This window comes from Falco peregrinus, chromosome 4, assembly GCF_023634155.1.
Source record: "Falco peregrinus isolate bFalPer1 chromosome 4, bFalPer1.pri, whole genome shotgun sequence".
Classification (NCBI taxonomy): Eukaryota; Metazoa; Chordata; class Aves; order Falconiformes; family Falconidae; genus Falco; species Falco peregrinus.
This window is the reverse complement of record NC_073724.1, coordinates 76,970,910-76,984,670: the sequence shown is the minus strand read 5'-3', so window position 1 is coordinate 76,984,670 and position 13,761 is coordinate 76,970,910. Positions and strand designations below refer to the sequence as shown.

Below are 13,761 nucleotides of genomic sequence, written 5' to 3'. Positions count from 1 at the left end.
ATAATGTTAGTGTCCGGTGACTCGTTGGGGCTGATGCACATGTCTAGAAGTGCCTGTTTTTGTTTTGATAAGGAATTTAAGAATAGCATGGAAGCATAATGGGTTGAGATCAGCAAGGAAGCACCATGCTCAAGAGGCAGTGTGAGAGTTCAGGCTGAGATGGACAGGGGCACATTCCCATGGAGGGTGTTGGCCGGTTGTGTTCCCTCTCCACCTTTCCCCTCTTGGGCTTCCCTTCTCCACTCCTCAGCCCTTCATTAGCAGGGGAGGGTGTGGGGTGGGGACAGGCTGCTTGGTCATCAGGGCCCACAGAGCCCCTTGTCAGCCAGTGTTTTTGTAGGGGCATGGAGAAATGATTTTACCATCATTTTATACCGGACTCTGTGAGCTATTACAATGTAAGTGGCACTGGGTCCAGTGGATGTGTTGCTATGGTAAATACCTGGGCTTTTTATAGTCAAATAGAAAGGTGTGTATCCAAAAACTGTTCTCAAATGCCGCAGCCGAAACCCGACTGTTTTACTTCCAGCAATCACGGCAGTGAGCTGTGGCTCTCGGGGTTGAGTATCATTTAGCTCAGAATCCAAGTGCTGGAGGAATGTCCTCATGTTTCAGTACCCATGCAGCAGCCCCATCTTTCACCGGAGCCTTTCTATTCTCAGCAACACGTGGGAATTCAGTGAAATCCGATAACTGCAATATTAATAGCAGTTGAGTAGGTGGCCAAAGAGGTTGAAATTTAGCACAAGCCCGCTGCTAGTTGGACAGCCAGCATTCGTCTCCTGTGCTGCATACCTCAGCAGGGGTGGAGAATCCTTCAAACCCTCCGACGTCCTCTGCAAAAGTGTAAGTAAAGCTGCTTGGTGTCGGGCTAGAGCGCCTGGAGCTCGGCAGGGTGCTCGGGAGCAGGCTTGTTCTGCAACCTGCTGATCTGCTCCGGCTCCCAGGCCAGGGCATGGCTTTTCCAAGTCCTTCAAAGGACATCTAGGTGGTGGAGCTACTGCCTTGGTGGAAGGAACCTCAAAGGAAGAGCACCGTTACTTTTTTTTAAAGTAGAAATCTGTTCAAGTCCTGTGTTCATGGCATCTGTGGTACAGAGGAAAGGATGGAAAACAGATAGCTTTGGCAGCTGTTGGGGTTTCTGGAGTATTCATCACCAAGGGAAGGGTTTGGCTCTGGGCAGGGTGCATTTGTCACTGGCACATTCCTTTCTATCAGTGGGAGTGTCTCTGTCCCTTCTTTCTCCCTGTAAATGGGTTTGGATTTGTCTTATCTCTTTGGGCATGACTGCGTGGCCTCTTCGCAGTAGATAACCCTCATTTAGGGGAGGGGAAAACTCTGATCTAGCAGTTTTGTTTTGTTTGTTTTTTTTTTTAATATATTGTAGATTGATATCTATATTTTAAATCTGTTTCCGTATGAGAAATAGACCCCCAGAAAGCCACATCTGAACATGATGCTGTAAAATATTCTTCCAGAATTTTGCTCAGACTTCTATTATCTTGGATATGGTGTTGAGCTCCACGTTGATGTTCTCTCTGGAAAATAACGAAGTGAAGTGCCAAAACAGATTTGACGTTATGAGTTGCTAGTTGCTGGAATTTAATACGTGCTAGGATGGGGGGGAACTGAACCATATAATGTGTTAAGAAAACAAAATCCAAAGTATTGAGTTTATTTGTTTAAATGTTTTGAAAGAAGTCAAACCTAAACATAGCAACTTAAAATGCACTGCTCTTGTAAGAAGGCACAAGGAGGGGTGTCTGTGTAAGCATCAGCATTGCTAGTGGATATGTTTTAGAATTGGTTGAAGTTTAGTTCATGATTTCTTAAGGTACTGTGGTCTGCTAGCTACTGTAAGATTTGCAAATGTCTTGTACAATATTTTTTTTTAATTTTTAAAATATCTTAAGTGCATTAAAATAATACTAGCAAGCTGTTCTCAATTTGTGAAGCTAAGCATCGGCAGATGAACGGGAAGCACAGAGTGCCTTTGGCTGGGATTTTGTCACATGGGGACTCTCTTGGTAGTAACATGTGGAGCAGGGTCCTCCTTCACTGAGCCCCCTGCCCCGTTCCTCTGTGGCAACATGTTACCTCTGCCCTGGTGCTGATGCAGTTGCTTGTACGAGTGTGCTCTAGAACCGATGAGCAAGTTAATTTGGAGTTTGAAAATGTGTATTAGGAAAAACCCACACAAAGAAATGGGCACAGCCCTCTAGTCCTGATGGGCAGTGTAGAACCGCAGTGTGATTCAGTCGTGTTGGCATAACCACGGGGGCAGCAAACAGGAGCAGCTGGAAGGGAAAGAGAAACCAGGAAATCCTTGAGCTAGAGCTGCTGCCAAAGCCTTTGTATTGCAGGCTAGGGCCTTGGTGACTAATTCTGCTATTTAACCTTGAGCAAACAGCAGAGCTGAGAGTAAATTCCTTGAGCTGCAGCTCAGCCTACTGATCTGCCCTGTCACTTTGCTTTATTCTTGTAGAGTGGTCCTTGTTACAGAAACATCACTTGGTCCCTGCTGGCTGGGCATAAGTGATGTTTGTGAATATGCATTGTGGATCAGATATAACAGAAGTATTTGGTCTTGAAGCCTATCACCTACTAACAAGTGAGCCCTGCTTCTGTCCCATTTCTCTTTTTTTCTGTTTGCAAAAAGATTGACATAGATAATACGATTTACATAGAAAGTATTATTTCTCCACAGGTTGTTATTTCACACCTTTTTGCATCAGTGTTCAATGGGGATTTGTGCAGTGGTGCTTCACAATTATAATATCCCCAACATGTTGTTATCTCATGGCCTTTAGACTTTCGTGCTGTGTTTGATAGATTTTTTTTTTTTCCCAGCATGGCTAATCTTGAAGCTGTACATAAACTTGTATTGAAACCACTGCCAACAATTAAGGTTCACACTTTGTGAATTAAAGTTGTACAATTTGGAGACCTCTTTGTTAGCTGGGGTTTAGCGTTGGGGTTAGGTTAGGTAATGCAAAGGATCAGCGTTGCTTTTCTTCTAAGCTTCAGAATGAATGCTAAAATGCTGAGACTAGCAGGAGCAGATGAAGTATTTGTAAGAAAATTCTTTCTGTGAGATCTTAACTACTCTCCTTAGCAGCTTCCTTTCTTTAGTTCAGACATCTTTGGCAAAGTTACATTGATAGTGAAAGGAGATAAAAACCTCTGGGAAGAGAAGATAATGTTTGAAATGACACAAAGTGATTTAATAAGTGGTGCATCATCATTTGGAGAGGAACCCGCTTCTTCCAGCAGATTGTTTTTGGGATGCAGCCTTGGCTGTGCCCTCCTGAGCAAAGCAGCAGCCTGCTTATAACTTTCAGCATAAGGCATTCATTTATTCAAGTCAGAAATTAGGTTACACAGTAATATTTTCATAAAGAATACAGTCTGCACCAACTGGGTTCTATGACACTTTTGGATGAAAACATCAAAAAGCAGGCATCCTTCACAGCTGCCCAGCGTAGGATTGGCATTTGTTTGCATTGGTGAAGATACTTCAGCAACTTCATTTCCTGTAACAGTTTTTGTAGGACAGGTGTTTCTACAAGTGTGTGCACTTCAATGTTATAGACTTACATTCAAAACAAGGTGGTTCTCCAGGAGTGTTTAAAAAGCTTAAACGCTACATTGCTGTAGTTATTGCACTCCACCCTCTGATTTCTTCCAGTACAGTGTGAGAAACTAAGTGTTTTCAGCCCTGTGTTTTTAGAGCCACAGCTGTGAAGGGTAGCAGAGGTGGGAGCAGGAGCTCGCTGTTGGGTGGCAGCACGTTGTCAGAGGAGGCAGGGTCATGTCACAGCAGCAAAGAGCTGGCTGTGCTTGAGGCTGGTGCCTATGTCTTGTCCCCTGCTATGAACTGCAGTTGTTCAGAGTTATACACAAGACCTCAGTTGAATTCTTTTAATAGTACTGCATAGTATTTACATTCTGATAAAAACTTCATGGAGAACTTCTATTTAATGTAATTATTTCATTTTGTATTTTCATTTACTGCAGTTGAGTTAAAATCTTTTTTTGTTTTCATGCTCACAGAAAAGTCATTCCTCTTAGAAGCTCTTCAGCTTGTATCACATTTCTATCCAATAGATATTTGCCCAGCTATTTTAAATGTGATGTACTGGAGGGCAACTGGGCAATGGCTTGTTCACATAAGCTCAGATGTGCATCATGAGCTTGGCCAGGTTGTACATGTAAAAGGCTCTTTATTACTTCACTCAGAATGTTGTTAGCAAGTGGACCCAAACTGCATCTTCTGCAAGTTGCATGCCTCAGAGGAGAAGTAGCTGTGAAGTTCGTAGGTGACAAATGACTTCTAAGGTCTTCCAGTAAGATAACAGCATTGCTTCTTTATTTAGGATTTTGTGTGTGTGTGTGTGTGTGCGCGCGCATGCGTGTGCGTGTGTCTGATACATGAGGAACTGATTGTTATAGATTATCAGGGGTTTTCTTGTTTTGGTTTTTCTTCTGCTCAGACTATGTCTATCATGGCAAGCTGCTGAAAAGGTTTAGTGACCAATAGGTGTAGTTTAAAGAAGTAGAGTAGTAAATACCAAGTGAAGAAACTTTGCTCATGAGCTGTACAGCAACTTACCTGTCTGCTTCTGTTAGCTGAGCAAACATGTGAATGGAGCACAGTTGATCATTCGAGTGCGTGAAATACCTCCCTGCCTGCATTTTGAGTCTCAACTGTGCTCGTTTGTTTACCTGAACGACCTAAGTTTTGTGTTGTTTGTAACACAAGTACACAGGCCTAGTGTGTTTACAGCTATTCCAGTATAGAAAGTTGATATATAGAGGTAGCTGAATGTTGCTCCTGTTGCAAGTGGTTGACCTAAATGACCCCAGAGAACTTCTGGAAAGCAGATGTGGATATCATCATGTCCTGTCATGTAGCTTTGCTCTACATGAAGACTGGAACGTCCTGGATACAGGCTCCAGCTGACTAAGGGCAGAGTTTTTCACTCCTTAGTAGACTGCTGAAGTTTGGAAGCAGACTTTATGGTATCCTTAGCAAGGGCATGCATAGCCTCAGCTTTTGTAATTGCAAATAACAGCAGAAATCCTGCTAATGAAGGGCTTTTAGACCTTGAAGTTGAAGAATGTAAACCTTTAGAGTGCTCTCCATTGGGTATAAGAAATTTAATGGTGATACAGAATAATTTTCCATCCTCTGCTTGGGAAACCAGCCTGTCTTTAGTCAGCACATTAGGTGACAGCCATGGTCCTGCAACATTGGCATCATAAAAGGAATCCACGTACTGAAGAAAAGGAAGAGAAAGTTTTTTTCAGAAATAGTCTCCAGTGGGAAAAGAACAACAATGTGTGTTTAATATTTTATTTTTTTTAAAAAAAAAGTGTAAATAACTCATGTTAAAGGAGAAGGGTACCTCTTTATCTATGAGAAGGAGGTCACTGACTACAAAGCCAGTAGCATCTCTGGCATGGGATATTAAGGAAGCTGCAGGCAAGGACTCCGCAGGTCAGAGCCATCTCAGGACGTTGTGTTCTTGGCAGCCTGATTTCTCTATGGTGTGGGGACAGCCAAGGCATTACAGTCACACCACGTGGGAGTGGGCACTCTTAAACTACGAAGAGAGAGAGATGGTCTGTGTCCCTGACAGTTGTCATGTTGCATCAAACATTTTATTTCCATGAATAGTGCCAGTTATGCTGTCCAGGCCCTGTCATCATTTTGCTAACTTGTAACTGTCCCCTGAAGTTTATGCTGTGTTTTCTCTGCAACCTTTGACTAGATTTTTCCTAGACGGCCAGAAACAGCTTTTTTGTTTAAACCCCTTCACCATGCTTAATGTGTGCATTGGTGCACTTCTGAGGTGTGCCATAAATAGGCTATATGTGTGTGTGGGGGGAAAAAATCTTACTAGTGTTAGTGATTGCATATTTATTTAATATTTTTGAGAAACACTCATCTTACATAAAAGTATACCAAACTGCTCCTTCCAGCCCTACAACATCTCTCTCCAGGTGTTCCGGTTTCAGTTGCTCTTTTTTTTTTGTTTGTTTGAAAAAATCTCACTAGTCTGAATTGTTCTCTGTGTCTGAGGCAAATATTTTAGAAAACATAGTATGATCAGCGAAAATAATAATTGAATCTGCTTTCATATGGAACTGAAGATCTTCCTGGCTAATAGGTGCTGTATTTCACTAAGTCATTAGTTTGTTGTCCACTCTTTATTTTGTTGGTAACTAAAAACCTTAGCTAACTAAAAAACCCTAGGGCCTTTCTGAGTACCTGTCAAATCAGAAACTATAGTAGATAAACTAGTTTCTTGCTTTAATAAATGAAATAGTACAGAGTTATGACTATGAATTCAAAGTAAAATGATTTTGATTTCTTTTGGGACATAGTTGCATATTTTATACTGGTCTCTAATTGGGCTTGAAACCTTATAAATATTGAATAATAATTAAGTTTTAAATCAAGGTATTTTAAAACGTTTTGTTTTGTTTCATTTTTCTCACCCCCTGCCCTGCTTCAGACCAGAGGAGACCAACAGAAGAGTGAAAAATGTAAGACACGCCTACTACAATGTTTTCTGAAAGAATTTCACACTAATTCTGACTAAATATTTTTAAAACACTTTTGTTTATGGCACTATCACGTTTACCTTGTTCTTCAGCTGTTCATTTATCTGATAGAAATTAGTGCTGTCTTACAGTGATCTCTATGCAGCTTACATTCCCAAATAATTGTAATAATTACAAACAGTACTTAAATCTGCTCACTTGAGATACATGCAATGCGTTGTAACACTCTTAACTGGTTTTAATGGAGATCATAGCTAATACTGTAAACAATTCGTGGAAAACATCTCTAACAGCATGCTGAGATTCTTTTATACTGGTACGTGGTACGAGAGGGAAGTGATGAAGTTTGTATTTCAGGGTGGGTTTTTTGTTGTTTTTAGGTTTTGATCACATTATACTGGCTTGGCAGAAAAGCTCAAAGTAACCCTCATTATAATGGTCCGAACCTCAATCTTAAAGCATTTGAGAAGTTATTAGGGCAAGCATTGACTAAGGTAAGGAATCCAATAATCACAAAATTCAGAATCCACCTGCTCTGATTGATGTAGTAGATTGTGAAGAGCCCTGTCTTGGATTCCCTTTGGCTGGGATAAGAGAAATTTAAGACCTTCTGTTGAACCTCCTATCCAAGTTGTTGTATGTGTTATTTTTAGGGGTTTGCAATAGTCTTTGTTGAAGTTTGTGCACTCAAAATGCATTTTAAAAATTTTTGAGTGAAAACTCAAGAACAGCATTTGTATCTTAAATTATTGTAAAAGACCTTTCAAAACTTACTGTCACAGGCACTTGAAGAGTCCATCCACCTGAACAGAAGTGGCAGGGATAGTGGGTACGGTGACATTTGGTACGTTGACCGGGGAGAGCCCTTTTCATCTTCAGCTAACCATAAAAGAGACGATTCCTTTGATAGCTTGGACTCTCTTGGTTCAAGATCATCGACAAGCTTTTCATCAGATATAACCTTGAAAGGTGGCAGTGAAGGTATGGTTTCCTCTTTTAAATCTTTTGTTGACATATGTCTTATGAGTGTGGAAGAAGACAATGTATGGACCTAGTACTTGGGGTGCCCAGTATTTACATCGACTTGAAAGGCAACTCTAGTTTTGCAACTGCTGCAGTTGCGTTTTGGTTAAGCAAATATTGACCTTTAACGGCTGGCAGGAACAAAGCAATGCTCACATGAATTTTCCTAGGAAGGGTTGCTGGGACTCTTGCTCTCATTGCTGCATTAGGGTGTGTGTATGTGCAGGGTATTTTACCATAGTTCAGCAAGAGTAATTGCTGGAATTCAGATCACCTGATGGGATCACCTAAAATTCAGCAGTTGCAAAAGTCCCTTGCCGTGTTCCTCATGTGGATATGTCAAACCTTTATGCCTTCACTCCTTTTGTGAATATGCACTGTTCAGTAGGGGGTTTCCTGCCTAGGTTAAGAACTGAACAGTAGTTACTACTTCTGATAGTTTGTCATGGAAAGAAAAGTAACGGGAAGAAAGTTTGTGAGATTGGATCCCTACAGCTGTACTCTTAACCTTTTTTCCTCCCCGTTTTAAAATTCAATACCAACTTGTAGTCTAAAAAAATAGCGAGCTTTTAGATTTTGTTCCATGTGAATAACATAAAATCATTGGGCTGAGGTCACATGGAGCATTTCTGAGCCGCATGAAGCAACGTGTAGCCATGCTGCATATGTGACATACCCGGGGCTTCTACTGGGCATTAGCCTGGTGACATGAGCTTGTTGCTATATCTACTTGCTGGTAACTTGTCTTCGACAGTAAATTTGAGTGGCAAGTGTATTTTTAATTTAAAACTCCTGTGCTGTTTTATGTCTTCAGCCTAGAGGTTAGTGCTTTGTTTCCTGCAGGAGGCTGTGATAGTGAAAGAATGGAACAAATGTAGCAGGGGCATGCAAACCAAATTCAGCCTAATGGACCTTATCACAGCATTGCCACAAACGTCTAAAAATACCTCTCCTGCTGTCCTGCTGTCAGTAGCTTGGGAGATTTGCAGCCAAAACACCCCAAATAAGGAGTTGAATTGATTTTAGAATGTACTTTTGCAAGTTCTAGCTAGAAGCTTCTGTCTAGAAAATGATGCCTGTGCCTTCCCTTTTCTCCCCTTTCTTCTAAGGTTGCGACAGTGACACAGACTCGGAACTGCCTTTCAAAATGCATGACTCCCATAAAGATGACAGGTCTTACCGTAGGATTCCTGTGATTGAACCGAAGCCTACCGCTGACTTCAATCGCTTCTTACCCAGCAAAAACAAGCAGACAGCGTATGTGCCGGCACCCCTACGGAAGAAGAGGACAGAGAGAAACGAGGACAATAGGAGGAGCTGGGCAAGTCCTGCCTACACAGAGTCAGATGCCACATTTTCAAGGTACTGGTGTACAGCCTTTTAGGACTTCTTAAATAAATTATTTCTTTATTAGTTAAAGAATAGCTGGTGTTGCTGCAGTACAAAGTAAAGCATTTGAGTTCCCTTATTTTAATGGAGGGTGGATGTTTTGGTGTGGTTGTGTGGTTCGTTTTTGTTGTTCTGGTTGTTGTTTTTTTACTTTGTTCCACATAACTAGTTTTCTGGTGTTTGAGTAATCTTTTGAGGCTGGCCAGACTCCACATAGAGGGGATTTAAATGATCTCAAATGGAAATTCATAAAAGAGACACCTATGGTTTTAGTTTCTCATTAAAGCCTTCCAAAATATGCTGGTGAATTCTGATTGTCCGGCTTCTTGGTGCATACAGATGAGATTAGTGGGCAGTTCTTGGGTTTCATCATTGCCTTCATGACTTCACTGTCTTCATTCTGTTCCTGTTTTGGTCAACCTCAGTGGACGTGAAAGGAATCCTGTAGCTTCCTGCCAAAATAGCAGAGCAGAGTGTGGTCTCACAAATCCAGCTTCCCTCCAGATGATCTATGAGTGTGACAGTGGCTCTGATTCAGAAGATGAAAGAAGGCTGCCCGACGTGGTTATGGATGACTTAGCAAAACGTAGATTTCTAGTCAGAAAGAGCCCTGTAAGCTCTGCTGCACCTGGACATCATTTCATGTTGCGCAATGACTCTCCTAAATCTTGCTCACAAGAAAATTATCCAGATGGTCCACTAGCTGCAATGCTTGAACCACTGAGGTCAGAGATACTAATCCAAGATCCAGTAACTATTGTATTACCTAAATTGCAGTCCATAAATAACTCTGTAGTGTAGCCTTGTAATTGGCATTTTAACACAGCTGATAATTGTTATGCCTTTTCTGTCAAACTTTGTATTTTTGTCGGAGGTGATAGGATGCTGATATAACCATTTAACTTTTTTTTTTTTTTTAATGTATTTTGTTATTTCTGGTGCTGCAGTGATGGAATTGAGAACTAATTTGCTTCATTCATGAGGCTGAACTCCTGAGCCAAACAGCATGTCTTTTTGCATTCTTTATGTCAAGTTGCTGCTAAAATATCTTAACTGATTGGGTATTTTGAACAGTAACCAGAGGAGGCAGAGGCAGTTGGATACTAAAGAGGAAATCAAACCAAGAGTTAACATTCCTTCAGAATTATCTGGGTATTTTGATGAGGATGAGGAAGAAGAAATAGGCATCCCAAACATTGAAAAAGATGATCTCTATTTTCGCAAGCTAAGTTCTTCAGCGGCAAATACAGTTGTTGCTTTTGACAAATTTCTTCCTAAGTTTTGGACTCCAGAAGAAGAATTGCTATGGAAAAAAATCAGGAAATCCTCTTTCAAACCCTGGTATAAAGAGATTCAAGGGTTCAGGTGCGTTTTCATGCATGCCCCTGTTTCTCTCCTGTGTGCAAAACCTATAAATGAAGTTTAGTGGTATGAATTTTATTTTATTTTATTGGATATTTTCATTCTCTTGCCAGTGTAGCAGCAGGATATGTTTTCTTTCTCTCCTTTTTGGTTTGTTTTGGTTTGTTGGTTTTTTTAAGAAAAAAAATAATTGAAATATTATTTTCATTACACTGTTGCACTGTTACCACTGTGCATTTTACTCAATGAGTACACTTCATGGGTTTTTTTCTTTCCCTCTGTTCATTCTTTGTGCTGCGGCACAGTAGAAAGAAATCGGATTCCAAGGATGAGGAATTTGCTTACCAACAAAGCTCTGTCATTGTTGCTAATCAACCAAGACCAAGTTTTGACTGGAACAGCAGTTGCAGAAGGGATCAGAACTATAAGCCAACTGCTGAATATGTGGGAAGCTCATTGTCACAGATTACAGAAGGAAAAATCTTGGAGGCTTCTGATCAGCCCAGGTTGATACTGCTGCATGAGCTGTACTCTTGCTGCATCAAAAAGAAATGGCTGGATATGCAACAGCTAAATGGAATTAAACCACGTCCTGTGATGTTGCGCTTCTTTGATTATTACTATTTTGGATTTTGGTTTTGCGTGGGTTTTTTTGTTGTTTTGTTGTGTTTTCTTTTTTTAATGTAGCCGTAAGCTGGTGGTCTTCTGAAACGTGTAAATGCAAAAGCGTAACATGCTGCATAGGGTTACTGGCTTTGCGTGTGAGCATGTAAGCGTGCTGTCTCTAAGCAGGTTAGTATGCTGTGATACCTTTACGTTGGTTGACGTGTGCTGTGCTACAGTTAGTGGTGGTGAATGCCAAGTGGTGTAATTGTACTGCTTGGGATACTGCAAGCCTAAACCAAATGTATATCGCAATACATTGTGACCTGCTTGTCTCTTGCTAGTTAATGATATTTTTACTTCCCTCCTTTTGTTTTATATGCTTCAGTCAGTTTTCGTTACTTCAGGCCCTGCAAAAATATTCTGACTACTTGTCTTCTGAAACGAAGACCAAAATTGATCCTACTTCTGGCCCTAGGCTCATAAAATGTAGAAAGAATATTTCCTTTGTACCAGGATGCAAGCAAGGAGATGCGGAAAATGGGTATCTGTACCCAGATTTAGAAAATGATGACTTGTTTGTTCGGAAAACTGGGGCTTTCCATGTGAATCAAGTTGTTCTCCAAGACCCTCGGTATTTAAAAAAATTCTCCGAGCAGGAGCCTCCCCTAGAGGGTGAGATAATCCTGCAACCCAGAGATGGCCAAACTGTAATTCCAGATTTGGAAAAGGATGACATGATTTTCCGTAAAATCCTTTCCCAGAAAAAAGAGGTGCCTTTATCAGGTGCTCCAGACAAGTATCACCCGGCACTTTTTCCTGATCCATGGAGTCTTCCAGAGGAGATCCGGTCCAAATTTCTATGTTTACTTGAAAAAAACACGACACCGGAGGAAAGGAAGAGCAACGGCAGAGTGCTGTCACCATCCTCCCGCCATAAGAAGGATGATATGCTGAACCGCAAGATTGAATCTTGGAAGGTGGGAAGCAACATCCAGCCAGTAAATTTCATCCCAGGTCCGTGCAGTGAAGAAGACTGGAAGAAGTGGGAAGCAATCAGGGAGGCCAGCAGAGTTAGGCACAAGAAGCGGCAGATGGTGGAGAGGTCAGGTTGTGTCCTGCACGGATTGCGCTTGAGTGCAGTTGATCCCCTTCCATTCAGAAAAGCATCGTCTTGTGCTGAACCATTCGTACAGTGCCAATCTGCTATTTGTTCGTGGCGTCCTGGACAAGCTTTTTATTTGCTTTGAATACCAGCTCATGACTGCAATACCATATTTTCAACAAAAAAATTATGTTTTCTAGGTTTAGGCTGCTATTTTAGAGGAAAGATGTATTCCTTCAGGCTCAAACTTCTGCATAAGTTTCTTTCCATGCTTGAACAGGAATAGTGATTATTCAAAAGACTGTGGAGGCTAGAAATATTTTCTTTTTTTCCCCATTATAATTGGTAAAAACATTTCTGGAACACATGAATGCTTTAATGACAAATTCTCGGAATGGGCATTCTGATACTCGTGCTTGCACCTACATTTGAAAATGCTTGTAAACTGTCCTGCCGCAGTTTTGAGGTGGGGGGAAAAATAAAATAAAATCAGTGTTGTTTTGCCCACCTAAAGTCACAGTGCATGCAAGTTGTGTGTCCATGTAATATTAAATTCCACTGTGACGTATTTCATTCTGCCAGTATTTTCCCCCTGCTTTTTTATACAGTCCTGATTAATACTCTCCCTTAATCCTTTCCTGGTATACTCAGAATTTCTCTTCTCTCACTAAATACTGTTTTTAACTACTTTCTAGCTGTCCTTTGGATTTCGTACTTACTGGGAGAGAGTGGGGTTTTGAATGTTTCCTTAGGTCTGAAAATACGGCATTGCAAGTTGCAGTTCTCCCAGCTGTGCATCATTACTTTGTGACTAAGACACTTCCATGTTCCAGTTGATACTTCAGTGTTGTTGCATTTAACTTTTAAGCTTAATGCTGTTAACAAAGTGTGAGCTTCACTGAGGAATGTTTCTGAAGTGCTTGAAAATATTTCACGTTTTAAGAATTCATTCACTGGAATAAAATACTCATTCAAGAATACTAAAAATCCTCTTGAATCACACTGGATTAATTTGGTTCTCCACTTAATGTGCTAAACTTCTATACAGGGCCATTTATTCTTATCCGTTCCAAGTATTGCTTTCATTAAGTATCATAAATGGTTTAAATAACAAGAAAACAGCCTCTGTGAGCCAGGCTTCTTGCTGGGACTTGAGGTGACATAAATTTTCATTTCTTGAAATGAGTATCTTTTGAGCATCGCGCTGTTCAGCAGCACTGGAATAAGCGGTGCAGAATTAATACAAGGCTCTACTTGTGCAGTATCAATAAATCAGAAGTGTTGGAAACTTGCAGACAGCCTTGTTCTGTCAGTTTTCTGCCCGACTTACACATCATGCAAGTCCTCGTGTGTTTTTTGACTAGTGTCAGACCTCTGATGTGCTATTCCACGCTGGCTGGTCCTGAAGTGTTCAGTTTCCCCTTCACTTACTGGAGTGCTGGTGTACTGGTGGTGTTAACGTTGTTATGAATATTAAGACACTGAATCTTTTCTTTTTTGGTTTCTGATTTCTCAGACTGTTTCAAAAGCTTTCTGATGAGCAAGGGTAAGTTTTGAAAGATCATAACGTTATTTTTGCCTCCAAATTTTTGTGCATGCACAGTAGCTAAAGACTCGGTGCTGAAAACAACTTGTGCATGCTGCTTTGTTTTTCTGTGCTTGGGCAATTTATGTAACAAATGTAAGAGACTAAAAGCTATGCGTCTGGC

General features: G+C 40.9%; 1 protein-coding gene across 9 annotated transcripts in view; it reads left to right on the top strand.

The window, feature by feature from the left end:
- Nucleotides 1-13,761, top strand: part of LMO7 (LIM domain 7) — a 131,057-nt gene that overhangs the window by 79,698 nt on the left and 37,598 nt on the right. For 7 of the 9 annotated variants that reach the window (XM_055802191.1, XM_055802184.1, XM_055802187.1 and 4 more), the window contains exons 5-9: nucleotides 6,522-6,552; nucleotides 6,951-7,064; nucleotides 7,353-7,551; nucleotides 8,703-8,955; nucleotides 13,569-13,598. In XM_055802191.1, the coding sequence (XP_055658166.1) occupies nucleotides 6,522-6,552; nucleotides 6,951-7,064; nucleotides 7,353-7,551; nucleotides 8,703-8,955; nucleotides 13,569-13,598 (627 nt within the window). Of the gene's footprint in view, nucleotides 1-6,521; nucleotides 6,553-6,950; nucleotides 7,065-7,352; nucleotides 7,552-8,702; nucleotides 8,956-9,407; nucleotides 9,708-10,056; nucleotides 10,348-10,649; nucleotides 10,851-11,335; nucleotides 12,053-13,568; nucleotides 13,599-13,761 lie in introns of all 9 variants that reach the window. The other 2 variants (XM_027781008.2, XM_055802185.1) reach the window with 2 other exon arrangements.